Here is an 18,625-nt window from a genome sequence, read left to right as displayed (position 1 = left end):
CCTTTGGCACCTTGCAAGTTTGGAGGATACCTGGCTTCAACTTTGGACTGAACTTTTGACCTTGACTTTTCCTACTTCCTGGGAACCTTTCTTGTTACTGTTCCTGGTGATCGCTATCCAGCATTGGTGTGAGTCCCCATTCTACAGGTACTACTTTGTTTCATTTTGCTCATCGCTGATTCCGTCTCTGTCAGGAGTTGTCCAGAGCCTTCGGTTAATTACTTTATACCCCTTCAGGTGAGAGGGGGGGTCTGTGTGGCTCTCGGCAAGACCTGCGGTATTACAGCCAGACAATCCTGTAACGACCAGCGATGAACAGGGCATGTTGCAGTGGTTAAGGGGTTAAAGCCATTTGATTGCATTTTTTTCCAACACCTTTGATCTCGTATCTTTGAGCCCTTTTTTTTGTGCAATATTTTTTTAATAACTTTTTATTAGATGAGTGTAACTGTACTTTTAAATGTATTTTTGATGTGTTTTGTGACACTTTTTTGTGATACGAAACGGTTAACCAGAGCTCTGAGGTCTCGCTATCCTGACATCTGTTAAATTCAATTGCGCTAAAGCAATTGCGTTTACTTTCAACTTCGGATGAGCACAAACTGCTGCTATAAAACCGATATCCCTTGTGCATTACTGTTAGTGTTCCGCTTGTAATCTGTCCCAGAGTTGGCTGCTTAAATGGACATGAAACACAACATTTTTATTTCATGATTCTTTCTTGGTATCTTTTTTTAAAAAGCATACCTAGATATTCCCAGAAGATAGGATCTAGCTTCTGATTGGTGGCTGTATATATATATATATATGTCCCTGTTGACACAGGCTTACCAGTGTGTCCAGCTAAGTACCAATAGTGCACTGATTCTCCTTCAATAAAGGATACAAAAAGAATGAAGCAAAATTGATAATGGAAGTAAAATGGAAATTTGTTTAAAATTGTATGTTCTATCTGAATCATAAAAGAAAAATGTTGGGTTTCATGTCCCTTTAAGGCTGTAACACAACTGCAGTGTTGAACATTATTATCAGCTGAAATATTCCTATCTAGTATACACCAGAAAACAAACAGATATCACTATTAATTCCAAGAACTAATAAAGAAAATGATAACTTTAAGAAATATTTTTTATTGTGTACAATGCACAATACACAAAAAGGGCATCTTTCATCACTTTAAGACATTTCTGTGCAAATTAGGCTTCACTTTCCTTCACCTGCAAGAACACAAAAAATAAATAATAATAAATAAATACAAATTGTTTGTTATTTTAACATTTCTTAATATTTAATTACCATTTGAGGTTGATCACAAGTATTTAGAAAATTGTATCTAATGATTTTCAACAGAAAAACACCATTAATGTATATGGAAATTTTTTTCTCATTAGTTCCATAAATATAAAGTTGTATTTTTTATGTGTTTTTTGTTTGTCTGTTTTTGTGCAGGAATACAGTTATGTGCACAGATGTTGGTAACATTACTAGACTGTAATCAATAGTTCTTCTATTTTTGTAGTTTAATTACAACTTCAAAGTTAATTTTTCCTCGGACGGGCGATAGTCTTGGGTGCGCTAAATGGGGAAGTGCTCTAAAATTCATGTTGGATATCGCTCAAACGATAAGCCGAGGGTGTGCGCTATGCCTAAGGTGCACAAGTGGCCGAGCTGTTAATGTTGCTATTTGCAATATCATTAATAATTAAGGTCTCAAAATGCACTCAATTTTACAGTTGCATTTTGGATTACGCACAAATTCAACAATTAACCGCTTAATAGAAACGTAATGAGCATGCTGATAGCGCTCCTTGAGCTATCCATTAAAATTATAGGATGCAATAAAAAGTTTTGACCATGTTAGGATACTCCGATTAAATGTTTCATTATCCACTTGTAATGCCAATTTGTGCATTATTTTTAGTGCTAGACACCAGATAACATACCCTGCACTGCACTACAATTACACTCTACCAATGGCATATTTAGGTTTTGTGCTGCCCTAGGCACTCAAAATAAAGTGAGTGAGTGTGTGTGTAGCAAGACTCACAAAAGTGCTGCCCGCCTAAATATGCCGCCCTAGGCAAATGCCTTGTTTGCCTAGGCCAAAATATGCCCCAGCACTCTTTTTTTATCTAACCCCATATATTTTATATTACAGTTGAGATGGTATGTTAATTTTGAGTTATTTTCATCTTTAGATTAATTTCAAAATGTAACTTAATTTGGACTTACAGCAAGTTTAGAGGGGAGTTCAAACAAGAGGAAAAAGAATAAGATGGTGAGCAGTAACCATGCATTTGTAGTTGTGCCAATTCATGTCCCTTTAAAGGGCCAAAAACGCCTTAAATTGTTTTATATAAAAAATGTTTGCAATATATTTTCATCATATCTTTTGCCCCCCTTTTCTGTAATTTAGCTCCGCAATATGAGCAATTTCTAATTCTCTGAACTTGAAATGCACCTGCTGACTCCCCAAAGCTATAACTACTTATTTGTTCCTAATTGGCTTTAACTGATAACAGCTAGAAAACAATACATTTTATAATAACTGAAAAATAACTGCAAATTTATTTTAAAAATGTTAATACTTGGCTGAAATGTTATTCTATAGCAACACAACTGAACTGTCTTTTAATTAGAAAGGGCCAGATTACAAGTGGAGTGCTATTTAGCAATCCCACTCGAGCACAAACTTTGCTAGACAGAGAATTTTTAGCACGTGTCGGATAGCGCACATATTACAAGCTGAAAGTAAAAATTTTGCGCGCAAGTGAAACCCAACACGCGCTACCCAAATATCGCAACCGTGTTAACTTTTCCCCATAGAAGTCAATTGAGAGCGCACAAGAAAAAAACACCTATTGTTTGCGTGCTAAACCTACAGGAGTTATGAATACTTCAATGAAATTTTTTTATTGTAAATACATATTATATATATATATATATATATATACACACACACACCTATATATCTAGTCCTATAGAAGTAACACAAGGTGCAGAGGTGTCTTAGGTTTATATAAAAAGAAACTGTCTGAAAATACAGGGCGGGCCGTGGATATATCAGGTAAGAATAAATCGTATTTTCTTTCTAATGACACAGTGAGTCCACGGATCATCATAATTACTGTTGGGAATCAATACCCAAGCTAGAGGACACAGATAAGGGAGGGACAAGACAGGTAACCTAAATAGAAGGCACCACAGCTTGAAGAACCTTTCTCCCAAAGGAAGCCTCAGCCGAGGCAAAAGTATCAAATTTATAACATTTGGAAAAAGTGTGCAAAGATGAACAAGTTGCACCCTTGCAAATCTGTTCCACAAAAGCTTCATTTTTGAAGGCCCAGGAAGAAGAAACAGCCCTCGTGAAATGAGCTGTGATTTTCTCAGGAGGTTGCTGTCCAACAACCATTCCTTATGAGAAGAAGGGCTAGGACACAAGGAAGGAACAAAGATTTCCTGATTAATATTCTTGACCGAAACAACCTTGGGCAGGAAACCAAACTTAGTACACAGAACCACCTTATCAGAATTAAAGATAAGATAAGGAGAATCGCACTGAAGTGCCGAGAGTTCATAAACTCTTCGAGCAGAAGAAATAGCAACGAGAAACAAAACTTTAAAAAATAATAGCTTAATATCTAAGGAATGCATCGGCTCAAACGGAGCCTGCTAAAAAACTTTAAGAACAAGATTAAGACTCCAAGGAGGAGTAACTGATTTAAACACAGGCCGGATTCTGACCATCAGGCACATCCACCAAGTGCTTATGTAATGAAATAGACAATGCCGAAATCTGACCCTTCATAGTACTCGCCGACAAACCCTTTTCCAGACCATCCTGGAGAAAGGACAAAATCATAGGAATCTTGACTCTACTCCAAGAGTAACCCTTGGTTTCACATCAATACAAGTATTTACCCCAGATCTTATGGTAGATCCTACGAGTCACAGGCTTACAAGCCTGGATCAAGGTCTCAATAACCGACTCGGAAAACCCACGCTTAGATAAAATTAAACATTTAATCTCCAAGCAGTCAGCTTCAGAGAAACGAGATTTGGATGAAAAAAGGGACACTGAAGTAGAAGGTCCTTCCTCAGAGGAAGTCTCCAAGGTGGAAAGGATGACATATCCACTAGGTCTGCATACCAGATCCTGCGAGGCCACGCCAGGGGTATGATGATTACAGACGCCCTCTCCTGCTTGATCTGTGCAATGACTCTTGGAAGGAGAGTGAACGGAGGGAATAAGTATGCTAGACTTAAACTCCAAGGAACCACCAGAGCATCTATCAGAACTGCCTGTGGATCCCTTGACCTAGAGCCATACCTTGGGAGCTTGGCATTCTGTCAAGAAGCCATGAGGTCCAGTTCTGGCTGCCCCCATTTGAAAGTGAAATTGAAAAACAACTCCGGATGAAGTTCCCACTCCTCGGGGTGAAAAGTCTGTCTGCTCAGAAAATTTGCTTCCTAATTGTCCACTCCTGGGATGTGGATCGCAGAAAGACAGCAGTAGTTGGTCTCCGCCCACTGAATAATTCGGGCCACTTCTGTCATGGCCAATGAACTCTGAGTCCCCCCTGGTGGTTTATGTACGCCACTGAGGTTATGTTGTCCGATTGAAACCTGATAAACCAGGCTAAAGCTAACTGAGGCCAGGCCAGCAGAGCATTGAAGATTGCTCTCAGCTCTAGAATGTTTATGGGCAGAGCTGACTCCTTCCGAGTCAATAGGCCCTGCACCTTCAATGAGCCCCAGACTGCTCCCCAACCCAGAAGGCTGGCATTCATTGTTACAATCACCCAAGAGGGCCTGCGAAAGCAAGTTCCCTGGGAAAGATGGTAATGAGACAGCCACCACAGAAGAGAGTCTCTTGTTGCCTGATCCAGATCTATTCGTGGTCCGCGTTCCACTGTCTTAGCATGCATAACTGCAGAGGTCTGAGATGAAACCGAGCAAATGGAATGATGTCCATAGAAGCCACAACTCAAGAGGGCCTGCAAAAGCAAGTTCCCTGGGCCAATCATCTCCATACATTGGGCCACTGATGGTCGAGGAGAGGCCTGAAGGGCTAGACAAGAGTTGAGGATCTTTAACTTCCTGATTTCTGTCAGAAGAGAGTCTATTATAGTCCCTAAAAACAGTACTCTTGTAGCTGGAGTCTGAGAATTTTTTTCTAGATTCACCTTCCATCCGTGGGAGCGAAGAAAAGACAACAAGATCTCCATATGAGATTTTGCTTGTTGAAAAGACAGCACCTGAACCAGAATGTCATCCAAATAAGGCACCACTGCAATGCCCCAAGACCAGATAACTGTCAACAGGGATCCCAAAACCTTTGAGAAAATTCTGGGGGCTGTGGCAAGGCCGAATGGAAGAGCCACAAATTGAAAGTAATTGTCCAGGAAGGCGAACCTCAGAAACTTGTGATGATCCCTGTGTATGGGAACATGAAGTTACGTATCCTTTAGGTCTATGGTTGTCATGAACTGACCCTCTTGAACCAAGGGAAGAATGGAGCAAATAGTCTCCATCTTGAAGGATAGAACCCTGAGGATCTTGTTTAGGCACTTTAGGTCTAAAATTGGTCTGAACGTTCCCTCCTTTTTGGAAACAACAAACAGATTTGAGTAAAATTCCAGACCCTGTTCCTGTGGAGGAACAGGAACTATAACCCCCAGAGAGGTAAGGTCCTTGACACAACATAAGAACACCTCTCTTTTTGTCTGGTCTAAAGATAATCTGGAAAGAAGAAACCTTCCTCTGGGAGGAAAGGTCTTGACATTTATTCTGTACCCCGGGATACAATGTCCACCGCCATGGATCCTGGACATTTCGTATCTAAGCTTGAGCAAAAAAGGAAAGTCTGCCCCCTACTAGATCAGGTGCCGACCCTTAATGCTGACTTAGAGTCAGCTGCAGGCCTCTTAGTCTGATTCCCCTTATTCCAAGACTGGTTAGGTTTCCAGGAAGACTTGGTTTGATCTTGCTTGGAGGAGGGAGAGGAGGGTTTACCTCAAAAGTTATGAAAGGAATGAAAATTACTCTGACTTCCTTTCTGCTTATTCTTTTTATCTTGAGGAAGAAAGGAACCCTGCCCCATGTAATGTCTGAGATAATCTTAGCCAACCCAGGCCCAAACAGACCAGGACTTCAACCATAGGGCTCTGCATGCTAGAACCGCAAAAACAGATATCTTAGCTCCCAGCTTAATGACCTGTAAGGAAGCATCCAACATAAAGACATTGGCTTATTTGAGAGCCTTAATCCTGTCCTGTATCTCCTCAAGAGGAGTATCTGTCCGAATAGAATCAGACAATGCATCAAACCAGTAAGATGCAGTGCTGTTGACAGTAGCAATATACACCGCAGGCTGCCATTGGAGACCCTGGTAAATGTACATTTTCTTTAATAAGGCCTCCAGTTTCTTATCCATTGGATCTTTAAAAGAACAACTATCCTCTATGGGAATAGTAGTCCTCTTAGCCAAAGTGGAAACCGCCCCTTCCACCTTAGGAACTGTTTGCCATGACTCCTTAATAGAGTCTGCTATAGGGAACATATTCTTGAAAATTGGAGATGGAGAGAAGGGTATACCAGGTCTTTCCCATTCCTTAGCAATAATCTCTGTAGCACGGTCTGGCACAGGAAAAACCTCCACAGTGGAGGGAACATCAAAATACTTGCTCAGCTTACTAGATTTCTTAGGGTTGACTACGATGGTTGTATTGGCGTTGTCCAAGGTAGCCAAAACCTCCTTAAGTAGCATGCAGAGGTTTTCAAGCTTAAACCTGAAGGAGATAACTTCAGCATCAGAAGAAGGAATTATACTATCTGAATCTGAGATTTCACCCTCAGATGCTACCGAAGTGTCTTCATCCTCTGACTTATGTGAAGGAGCATCTTGGATAGCCAAAACTTGAATAAAAACCATACTCACTGATTCCTTATATTTCCTTTTATGTTTCCCCTGCAACATGGGAAAGGCAGATAAGGCTTCAGATACCACAGAGGATACCTGGATAGCAATATCCTGCAAAGAAAAACCTACCGGAATATTAGAGGAAACGCAGGGCACTGCATGTGGAGACTGAAAGGGATGGGACGCTTAAGGAGAAAGCTGCAGCATATCTGATACAGGAGACACCTGAACAGCATTCGCTTTAGCTAATGGTAGCTCATGGTTAAAAATGTTATCTCAAAGTTCTCTCAATGCATAAGGAACAAAATGGTATAGGAGGTTCCACTTGGGAACCAAAGCACAGTTGACATGAAACAATTTGCAAAGCCTTCCATCTTGCAAAAGACATGTACAAATAAAAATAAATAAACCGTTTAATAAAAACTAAATTGAAAGTACTGTGTCTTTAAATCAATGTTTAATTTAGGAAGCAACTCCGCAATAAAACCCCAGGCAACCCCAAGCACCTCAGTAGCTTCACTGAGGTGCCTTGTCCTGCAGCCAGAAAAAAAAACGAGTCTTACATTCAACAGCCATTTCAGAACTATAACGGCTCCGAAATTATTTCCCCAACACGGAGCAGTCAGATAACTGCGTCACAGCACAGGCCGACAGCGCAACTGAAAGTGCACCTAAAGGCTAGCCCACCTATTTCAAGGGCCCTCCTTTTAAGTTTCAGAGCGGTCCCAGCGGTCCTAGTACAGGGAAAGATAAAAACATGGCCGCAATAATAAAGTAAAAGTGCTGCCCGTAATTCTACCAGAACACACAGCTGAGCCACCAATTTAAAATAAAAAATATCTCTTCACCATCTCCCAGTGCCTGCCAAGCTGCCCAAAAATTAACCCTTCCTTAGCTGGGTAATATAAAGCGTCCTGTTAAAGCAGTAGTTAAATTCTGAGGTGCCACATTTTTCCTGCTGTTCTACTCCCAAGAAAAATATAAAGGCACTCACCTGAAAAACAATCTGTCCGGTATCTCACCCGGTTTCAGAGGCTGTAATACCTCTCATGGACCTGTGGAAAAAGGAAAGAATCTGAGTAAACCTACTCAGGCTTTCTGATCAGGGCAGCAAAAACTATGGGAAAACGCAGAGAGGATTGTACCTCACAAGTTCCCAATTGCTCAAAAGTCACCACTGCCCTACTGAAGAGACTGACGTGGACTAAGGCTAGTCCCCAGAAGAGATCAGAGTAAACCTACTCTGCTCAAAAACAATAAAATATTGATTGAAGAAAAAATATTATCAGAAACTTAAACTTCACCTCCTCCTTGCACTGTAGGCAAAGAGAATGACTGGGGAATTGTGGGTAGGGGAGTGATATTTAACAGCTTTGCTGTGGTGCTCTTTGCCTCCTCCTGTTGGCCAGGAGTGATATTCCCAACAGGAATTATGATGATCCATGGACTCACCATGTCATTAGAAAGAAATTGCGCGTTATTGAAATATAAAATATCAAATATAAAAAAATAATAATAATTATTAAAATGTATTTAACATACTTTAAAAATATAGATATATTCTACAGATTATTTTTTAAAAATACAGTATATGTAATAATTTTTATTAATATTTTTTAATATTAAAATGTATTTAACATACTTTAAAAAACATAGATATAGTCTACGGATTATTTAAAAAAAAATATATAGTATGTGTAATCATTTTTATTAATATTTTTTAATATTTTATATTTAATATTTCAATAATGTGCATTAAAATTAGAAATTCTTCATGTTCACTAACCCATCGTAAATCGTGAAACGCAATGCGTTTTAAGCATATTTTACATTCCTATGTTTCTCAAATAGAAAGTAATGTACTTTTTATTATTAAATATTTATTTCTATATGTCGCTGATACTGTTTATGTAAAATAGATGTCTATACCTATATTTCTATGGAAATAGATATATAGATATAGGTATATGTAGATTTATATAGAAGTATGTGAAGAAAATTAGAATTTTAAATATGTAAAGTAAATATACAGTAAAACTAGTGCTGCGGAATCTGTTGGTGCTCTACAAATAACTGATAATAATAAATACATATGAACACACATCTACACACTTATATGCATATATACACATATTTAGACTTATCCGTGTATGTTAATTTATGGTATAGCACTTTGCAGCACATTTTGCGTCAAACACCTTATACCATATATCTTTGAGCCCTTTTAACTTTTTTTTATTATTTTTTTAAAGGGATATAAAGCCCAAAAATGTCATGTTGTGATTAAGACAGAGCATAGCATTTTAAGAAAGTTTCCAATTTAATTCTATTATCAAATTTGCTTTGATCCCATTATATTCTGTGTTGAAGAGATACCTAGGTAGGCATTTGGAACTACGTAGCAATAAATTGCTGCCAACTAGTGCTCTTGCAAATGGATTACATTCTTGCAAAAAACGCTGTCATATAGTGCTCCTAAGCATATGTGTCTGCATTTCAACAAAGGATACCAAGAGAACAAAGAAAAATTGATATTAGAAGTAAATAAGAAAGTTGTAGAAAATCACATGCTCTACCTGAATCATAAAAGAAAAATGTGGGTTGCATATCCCTTTAACTAATGTTTATCAGACAGTGTTTATATGAGGGTAACTGTACTTGTAAGTGTATTTATGTTGTGTTTAATGTAACTTTTTTCCCCACCCTTTACGCTAGCTCTCAAGTCGCGTAAACCCCGGCAAGCGAAAATCTTTATCGCGTTCAATCGAATGCGTTTACTATCAACTCGTAATATGCACGCTTTTTCTGTCACACGCAAAAGATGATAACCCTATGTTGCTTGCGCATAACAGTTAGCTCTCCACTCGAAATCTAGTATTGGACTGTCCCTTTAAATTAAACACTGCTGAGTAAGATGATGCAGTAGTTTTACTAGCTGAATTTGTAACAAAAATTAAATTCAATATACATGGTCCAGCTAGAGGGGCATATCTATCAAGCTCCGTATGGAGCATGAAGCCCCGTGAAACACCAGTTATGAAGCAGTGGTCTAAAGACCGCTGCTCTATAACCTGTCCGTCTGCTCTGAGGAGGCGGATAGACATTGACGCAATTCAATTCGATCGAATACGATTGGGTTGACTGACACCCCCTGCTAGCAGCCGATTGGCCGCAAATCTGAAGGGGGCGGCGTTGCACCAACAGTTCACAAGATCTGGTGGTGCAATGCTGAATGCAGAGAGCGTATTGCTTTCCGCATTCAGCGATGTCTGTCGGACATGATCCACTGATTGGATCATGTCAGACAGACACATAATAAACAGGCCCCAGAGTATGCAAGTAAAAAAATCCCAATTTATCTCTATTACAATATTAACATCACTCTTTTAGTCTTCTTTGCTGATGATTTTTTGTAAAATATCTATCTATATATATATGGAATGTAAAATATTTAAAGTACATACACAGTACACTTGTAATCTTGCCCTAAATGAGAATTTAAAATGTGGTATTAACATCCTTTTTTTAATTCTAATGTACAGGTATAGGAATGCTGGAGCATCATTTTTCATTTAACAAATTAAATTTTCAGTATTTAAAGGGATACTAAACCCAATTTTTTTCTTTCATGATTCAGATAGAGCATTAGATTTTAAGCACCTTTCTAATTTACTCCTATTATCAATTTTTCTTTGTTCTCATGCTATCTTGATTTGAAAAAGCAGTACTGTAAGCTTTAGAGCCGGACCATTTTTTGTTCAGCACCTGGGTAGCACTTGCTGATTTGTGGCTAAATGTAGCAAACCAATCAGCAAGCTCTACCAAGTTGCTGAACTAAAAATGGGCCGGCTCCTAACCTTTTATTACTGCTTTTTCAAATCAAGATAACATGAGAACAAAGAAAAATTGATAATAAGAGTAAATTAGAAAGTACCTTAAATTGCATCCTCTATCTGAATCATGAAAGAAAAAATGTGGGGTTAATATCCCTTTAACAAAATAAATGTTATTACCTTCACACTGAAATCTCGGCTCTTTGCCCTGATCTTACTGAGCTGGGATTCTGCAATATCCACTCGTTCTTCAGCCTCGTCCAGCTCATGTTGAAGTTTTCTCAGCTTTAAGAGGTGAACATTGGTCTGTTCATCCTTAAAAAAGAAAAAAATACTGTCATAAATAGATCTTAACCCAAACTATATTACTGGCTACAAAAAATTGGTGATCCCGCACCAGATTATGGTTCTTTAACTTCCTGATAAAAAGCTGATTTTAGAAAAATAGAAAACATGTTGCTTTGTCAGTGCTATGCAAGATTCCTGCATGTCTAAATGGACAGTAAAACTATCATAATTCAGAGAGATCATCCAATTTTAATTTTTTGTTAATTTACTTCTATTATCATATTTACTTTGTTCTCTTGGTATCTTTTGTTGAAAATTAACCTTAGGTAGGCTCAGGTGAGCCAATGACAAAAGTTATATGTAAGTCACAGCCAATCACCAGCTAGCTCCCAGTAGTGCAGTGCTGCTTCTGTGCCTACATAGGTTTGCTTTTCAACAAAGGAAACAAAGAGGACAAGGTAACATTTGATAATATAAGTAAATTGGAAAGATATTTAAAAATGCATCAGATATGAAAGAAAGGATTATCCACTTTAAAATGAAAGGTAACCGGTGATTACAATAGTAATTGCAATCACCTGTGTATCAGGTGACATCTAATGCTATAAAATGGACCTGAGCACCCCCATCTAAAAATAAAACGGTGTGTGTGAGTTCTCTTTCAAATTTGAAGTCACATGACATAGGCATATGGAACAAAATCAGTACAAAGGAATATATGAGACCCCCTTATCTGAAAGCACTTGTAAAAGAATGGTTTTATGTAGATCCAACTTCCAGGTGATTGTCATAACAGTGACAGGTACATCACAATATTGATCCAGCAAGAGTCTCTTCATGCCACCATCACCAAACAAATATATCATCTGAAATATGTATTCTTTACCATTGAAACACAGGGTTAGCTGTCATGAGGATTACCATAGTCAAAATGATCACCTGACAGCAACCATAGCCTTTATTTTTGTTGTTATAGCCAAGATTTAAAGGGACACAAACCAAAAAAATTATTTCATGATTAAGATAGAGAATACAATTTTAAACAACTTTCTAATTTGCTCCATTCTCTTAGTATCCTTTGTTAAAGAAGCAGCAATGCAGTACTGAGAGCTAGTTAAAGGGACACTGTACACTAGATTTTTCTTTGCACAAATATTTTGTAGCGGATCCATTTATATAGCCAATCTGGCAGTGTTTTTGTAACAATGTATAGTTTTGCTAATTTTTTAATAACATTGTGCTAATTTTCAGACTCCTAACAAGCCCCAAAGTATCAGATGTATACTGATGTCTACAGACTCCAGCTGTCTCCTGTTTTTGGTATCTGTCTTTACATTTGCAGGAAAGGGGGGGGGGAAGGGGGAGTGTCTGATCTTCTTGTTTTCACAGCCCCTGTCACTGGGTGTCCCAGCCTAACCTCATCAACAGTGCTAAACTGGGAGCTTCTAAGTAATTTTTTTAAAAGGTTTTATATTGGATTTTTAGATAAGCATCAGTGTATGTTCTTATTTATAGTAGTGTATATTACATACATACAGTTATATGAAAATTGGTGTACTCTCTCCCTTTAACACACTAGGTGAGTCAATAACATGAAGCATTTAAGTCCAGCAACCAATCAGCAGCTTCTGAGCCTACTTATGTATAATTTTTCAACAAAGGATACCAAGATAACAAAACAAATTAGATAATAGAAGTAAATTGGAAAGTTGTTTAAAACCACAAGCTCCACCTAAATCATGGAAGAAAAAAAAAATGGAATGTCATCTCCCTTCATCTTATTTATCCAATTTAATGTAATTTTTGGTGCATGCTTTTTTGTTTATTTATGCATTGATGTATTTTATAACAAAAACAATTATTATGATTAGTGATATTGTATGGAGTAGGAACATATATATATATAGTCAAAATAAATTTAAAACAAATGAGCTCAAAAAAGCCTAAAATGGTTTCAGTAGCACAGGGTTGAGAAATGGTTCACAAACAAAGGGTTAAGCTTCTATATATTTTTCAGTTTACATACCGACTCTGCAGCTTGTCTCTTATAGGATTTAAGTTTAGCCTGCAACTTATCCACCAGATCTTGCAATCTCACAACATTCTTTTTATCTTCTTCTGACTGAAAAACAGTGATATAACATCAATACTATACACAGTGTTGTTACTACATAATATAAAAATGCATGGTCCGATATAGATCGTAGTTTGCGGCGCAAGCGAGGGAACCCCCGCCACCCGTAGTTTCAGCTCGCAACTCGAGCTATCCCATATACGGCGCGGTCAGAGGCTAAAGTGCCGTAAGTCGGATAAACCAGCGATGTCCAGAAATCTGCGTAAGTACAAATTTCTGGAGTCGCCAGTGACTTACGGCACTTTAGAAACTGCCGGCGCCTACAAAACCTGACTAAGTTATAAAAATCACCCATACTGTCTAACACGCCTCCCAAACATAGCCCGACACGTATACCCCTCTATCCGCTATCCCCCCTCACTATCCTAACAATAAAAAATGTATTAAACCCTAAACCGCCACTCCCGGACCCCGCCGCCACCTACATTAAAAGTATAACCCCCTAATGTGATCCCCCTACACCGTCGCCAGCTACATTACATACCCCCTAATGTGAGCCCCTTACACCGCCGCCATCTATATTACCTACCCCCTAATGTGAGCCCCTTACACCGCCGCCATCTACATTACCTACCCCCTAATGTGAGCCCCTTACACCGCCGCCATCTACATTACCTACCCCCTAATGTGAGCCCCTTACACCGCCGCCATCTACATTACCTACCCCCTAATGTGAGCTCCTACCCCGCCGACAGCTATATTAAAATTATTAACCCCTAATTTAATCCCCCTACCCCGCCGCCAGCTATATTAATTACATTAACCCCTAATTTAATCCCCCTATACCGCCGCCAGCTATATTAATTACATTAACCCCTAATCTAATCCCCCTATACCGCCGCCAGCTATATTAACTATATTAACCCTAATTATATTAGGGTTAATATAGTTAATATAGTTATTATATTATATATATATTAACTATATTAACCCTAATTATATTAGGGTTAATATAGTTAATATCGTTATTATATTATATATATATATTAAGTATAATAACCCTATCTAACTCTAACATCCCTAACTAAATTCTTATTAAAATAAATCTAATTAATATTAATATTATTAATTAAAATATTCCTATTTAAATCTAAATACTTACCTATAAAATAAACCCTAAGATAGCTACAATATAATTAATAATTACATTGTAGCTATTTTAGGGTTTATATTTATTTTACAGGTAACTTGGTATTTATTTTAACTAGGTACAATAGCTATTAAATAGTTAATAACTATTTAATAGCTACCTAGTTAAAGTAATTACCAATTTACCTGTAAAATAAATCCTACCATAAGTTACAAATACACCTACACTATCAATAAATTAAATAAACTACAAATATCTAAACTAAAATACAATTAAATAAACTAAACTAAATTACAAAAAACAAACAAACAATAAATTACAAAAAATAAAAAAAGATTACAAGATTTTTAAGCTAATTACACCTATTCTAAGCCCCCTTATAAAATAATAAAGCCCCCCAAAATAAAAAAATTTCCCTACCCTATTCTAAATTAAAAAAGTTAACAGCTCTATTACCTTACCAGCCCTTAAAAGGGCCTTTTGCGGGGCATGCCCCAAAGAAATCAGCTCTTTTGCCTGTAAAAAAACACACAATATCACCCCCCAACATTACAACCCACCACCCACATACCCCTACTCTAACCCAAACCCCCCTTAAATAAACCTAACACTACCCCCCTGAAGATCTCCCTACCTTGTCTTCACCCAGCCGGGCAGAACTCTTCATCCGATCCGGGCGATGTCTTCAATCAAGCGGCAGAGAAGAAGTCTTCCATCCGGCGATGTCTTCATCCAAGCGGCAAAGAAGAAGTCTTCCATCCGGCGATGTCTTCAATCAAGCGGCAGAGAAGGGGTCCTCCATCGGGGCGAAGTTTTCTTCCAAGCGGCATCTTCAATCTTCTTTCTTCGCTCCTCCGACGCGGAGCATCCATCCGGCACGAAGACCTCCCGATGAATGAGGTTCCTTTAAATGACGTCATCCAAGATTGTGTCCGTCGAATTCCGATTGGCTGATAGGATTCTATCAGCCAATCGGAATTAAGGTAGAAAAATCTGATTGGCTGATTGAATCAGCCAATCAGATTCAAGTTCAATCCGATTGGCTGAACCAATCAGCCAATCGGATTGAACTTGAATCTGATTGGCTGATTCAATCAGCCAATCAGATTTTTCTACCTTAATTCCGATTGGCTGATAGAATCCTATCAGCCAATCGGAATTCGACAGACGCCATCATGGATGAGGTCATTTAAAGGAACCTCATTCGTCTGGAAGTTGTCGTGCCGGATGGATGTTCCGCGTCGGAGGATCGAGGAAAGAAGATTGAAGATGCCGCTTGGAAGAAAACTTCGCCCCGATGGAGGACCTCTTCTCTGCCGCTTGATTGAAGACATCGCCGGATGGAAGATTTCTTCTTTGCCGCTTGGATGAAGACATCGCCGGATGGAAGACTTCTTCTCTGCCGCTTGATTGAAGACATCGCCCGGATCGGATGAAGAGTTCTGCCCGGCTAGGTGAAGACAAGGTAGGGAGATCTTCAGGGGGGTAGTGTTAGGTTTATTTAAGGGGGGGTTTGGGTTAGAGAAGGGGTATGTGGGTGGTGGGTTGTAATGTTGGGGGGTGGTATTGTGTTTTTTTTTTACAGGCAAAAGAGCTGATTTCTTTGGGGCATGCCCCGCAAAAGGCCCTTTTAAGGGCTGGTAAGGTAATAGAGCTGTTAACTTTTTTTAATTTAGAATAGGGTATGGAATTTTTTTATTTTTGGGGGCTTTATTATTTTATTAGGGGGCTTAGAATAGGTGTAATTAGCTTAAAAATCTTGTAATCTTTTTTTATTTTTTGTAATTTAGTTTAGTTTATTTAATTGTATTTTAGTTTAGATATTTGTAGTTTATTTAATTTATTGATAGTGTAGGTGTATTTGTAACTTAGGTTAGGATTTATTTTACAGGTAAATTGGTAATTATTTTAACTAGGTAGCTATTAAATAGTTATTAACTATTTAATAGCTATTGTACCTAGTTAAAATAAATACCAAGTTACCTGTAAAATAAATATAAACCCTAAAATAGCTACAATGTAATTATTAATTATATTGTAGCTATCTTAGGGTTTATTTTATAGGTAAGTATTTAGATTTAAATAGGAATATTTTAATCAATAATATTAATATTAATTAGATTTATTTTAATAAGAATTTAGTTAGGGATGTTAGAGTTAGATAGGGTTATTATACTTAATATATATATAATATAATAACGATATTAACTATATTAACCCTAATATAATTAGGGTTAATATAGTTAATATATATAATATAATAACTATATTAACTATATTAACCCTAATATAATTAGGGTTAATATAGTTAATATAGCTGGCGGCGGTATAGGGGGATTAGATTAGGGGTTAATGTAATTAATATAGCTGGCGGCGGTATAGGGGGATTAAATTAGGGGTTAATGTAATTAATATAGCTGGCGGCAGGGTAGGGGGATTAAATTAGGGGTTGATAATTTTACTATAGCTGTCGGTGGGGTAGGAGCTCACATTACGGGGTAGGTAATGTAGATGGCGGCGGTGTAAGGGGCTCACATTAGGGGGTAGGTAATGTAGATGGCGGCGGTGTAAGGGGCTCACATTAGGGGGTAGGTAATGTAGATGGCGGCGGTGTAAGGGGCTCACATTAGGGGGTAGGTAATATAGATGGCGGCGGTGTAAGTGGCTCACATTAGGGGGTATGTAATGTAGCTGGCGACGGTGTAGGGGGATCACATTAGGGGGTTATACTTTTAATGTAGGTGGCGGTGGGGTCCGGGAGCGGCGGTTTAGGGGTTAATACATTTTTTATTGTTAGGATAGTGAGGGGGGATAGCGGATAGAGGGGTATACGTGTCGGGCTATGTTTGGGAGGCGTGTTAGACAGTATGGGTGATTTTATAACTTAGTCAGGTTTTGTAGGTGCCGGCAGTTTCTAAAGTGCTATAAGTCACTGGCGACTCCAGAAATTTGTACTTACGCAGATTTCTGGACATCGCTGGTTTATCCGACTTACGGCACTTTAGCCTCTGACGGTGCCATATATGGGATAGCTCGAGTTGCGAGCTGAAACTACGGGCGGCGGGGGTTCCCTCGCTTGCGTGGCAAACTATGATCTATATCAGATCGCGCCCCGGATCTCAATAAATAAAAAGATATTTTACTTCAAAATGTATTTAGATCACCAGAGTAAGTGCTCTGTAATGCAGAGCTATTGCTTTTAGTATCATCTGCACAGTGAAAAAAACAGCCAATCAGCTTAAAGGGACATTGTACACTAGATTTTCCTTTGCATAAAATGTTGTAGATGATCCGTTTATATATCACATCTGGGTGTGTTTTCGTAACAATATATAGTTTTGCTTATTTTTAAATAACATTGAGCTGATTTTAAGGCTCCTAACCAAGCCCCAAAGTTTTAGATGTATACTGATGTTTACAGACTTCAGACTGCTTCTGTTTGTATAATGGGACTTTTCATATGCAGGGGAGGTTCTGCTATCAGCACCTTTCAGCGGGTGTCCCAGGCTAATCTCATCAACAGTGCTAAATTAGAACTTCTAAGTAAGTTTTTAAAAGCAAGGTTTTATACTGGATTTTTATATCAGTATCTGTGCATATTATTCTTTATAGTAGTGTCTATTACATGCAGTTGTATGAACATTGGTGTATACTGCCCCTTTAATCAGTGCTGAAATGTCATAGTAAACTTCCTTACATTGAAGAGGGAAATTAAGTGACTGTGCCTGAACAAGCTTCCTGATTGGTTGCTTAAAGTCCCTTTGCAACAGGATGTTGCTAATGAAGACATTTTATATAGAGACTAGTTGATAAGCCTGCCCAGAGGGCAATCTGTGTGTTAAAAATGAATTCCCCCAAGCTACAAAAAATAAAAAAGTAAAAATACAGAAAAAAAATAAACAAAGATATCAAAAATAATAAAATTAAACCTAAACGAATACCCCAATAAAAATAAAAAATCCCCCCAAAATAAAAACACCCCCTAATCTAATACTAAACTACCAATAGCCCTTAAAAGGGCTTTTTGTAGGGCATTGCCCTAAAGAAATGAGCTCTTTTACATTAAAAATAACAAAGTCCCCCCTAATAGTAAAACCCCCCACCCACCAAACCCCACAAAATAAAAATAAAAAACACTAATAAACCTAAACTGCCCATTGCCCCTAAAGGAGCATTTGTATGGGCATTGCCCTTAAAATGGCATTCAGCTCTTTTTCACTGCCCTTAAAAGGCATTCAGCTATTTTGCAATTTGCCCAAAAAAACCCTAATCTTAAAAAAATAACCCCCCCCAAAAAAATAAAAAAATAAAAATAACACTAAAGCCCCAAATAGGTACTCACAGTTTCAGTCCGGAGG

The 18,625-nt window shown here is 38.1% G+C and overlaps 1 protein-coding gene across 1 annotated transcript in view; it reads right to left on the bottom strand.

Annotated features, from left to right (window-relative positions):
• Positions 1–1,110: 1,110 nt before the first annotated feature.
• LOC128654585 (myosin-4-like) overlaps positions 1,111–18,625 on the bottom strand; it is a 192,927-nt gene continuing 175,412 nt past the window's right edge. Inside the window, exons 37-39 of the mRNA XM_053708583.1 lie at positions 13,070–13,165; positions 10,936–11,070; positions 1,111–1,217 (exon numbers count right to left, since the gene is read on the bottom strand). Of these exons, the coding sequence (XP_053564558.1) occupies positions 1,197–1,217; positions 10,936–11,070; positions 13,070–13,165 (252 nt within the window). The 3' untranslated portion in view covers positions 1,111–1,196. The remainder of the gene's footprint in view (positions 1,218–10,935; positions 11,071–13,069; positions 13,166–18,625) is intronic.

Source organism: Bombina bombina, chromosome 1 (genome assembly GCF_027579735.1).
Source record: "Bombina bombina isolate aBomBom1 chromosome 1, aBomBom1.pri, whole genome shotgun sequence".
NCBI lineage: Eukaryota > Metazoa > Chordata > Amphibia > Anura > Bombinatoridae > Bombina > Bombina bombina.
Note: the sequence above shows the minus strand (reverse complement) of the source record. Positions and strands in the feature narration are given on the sequence as shown.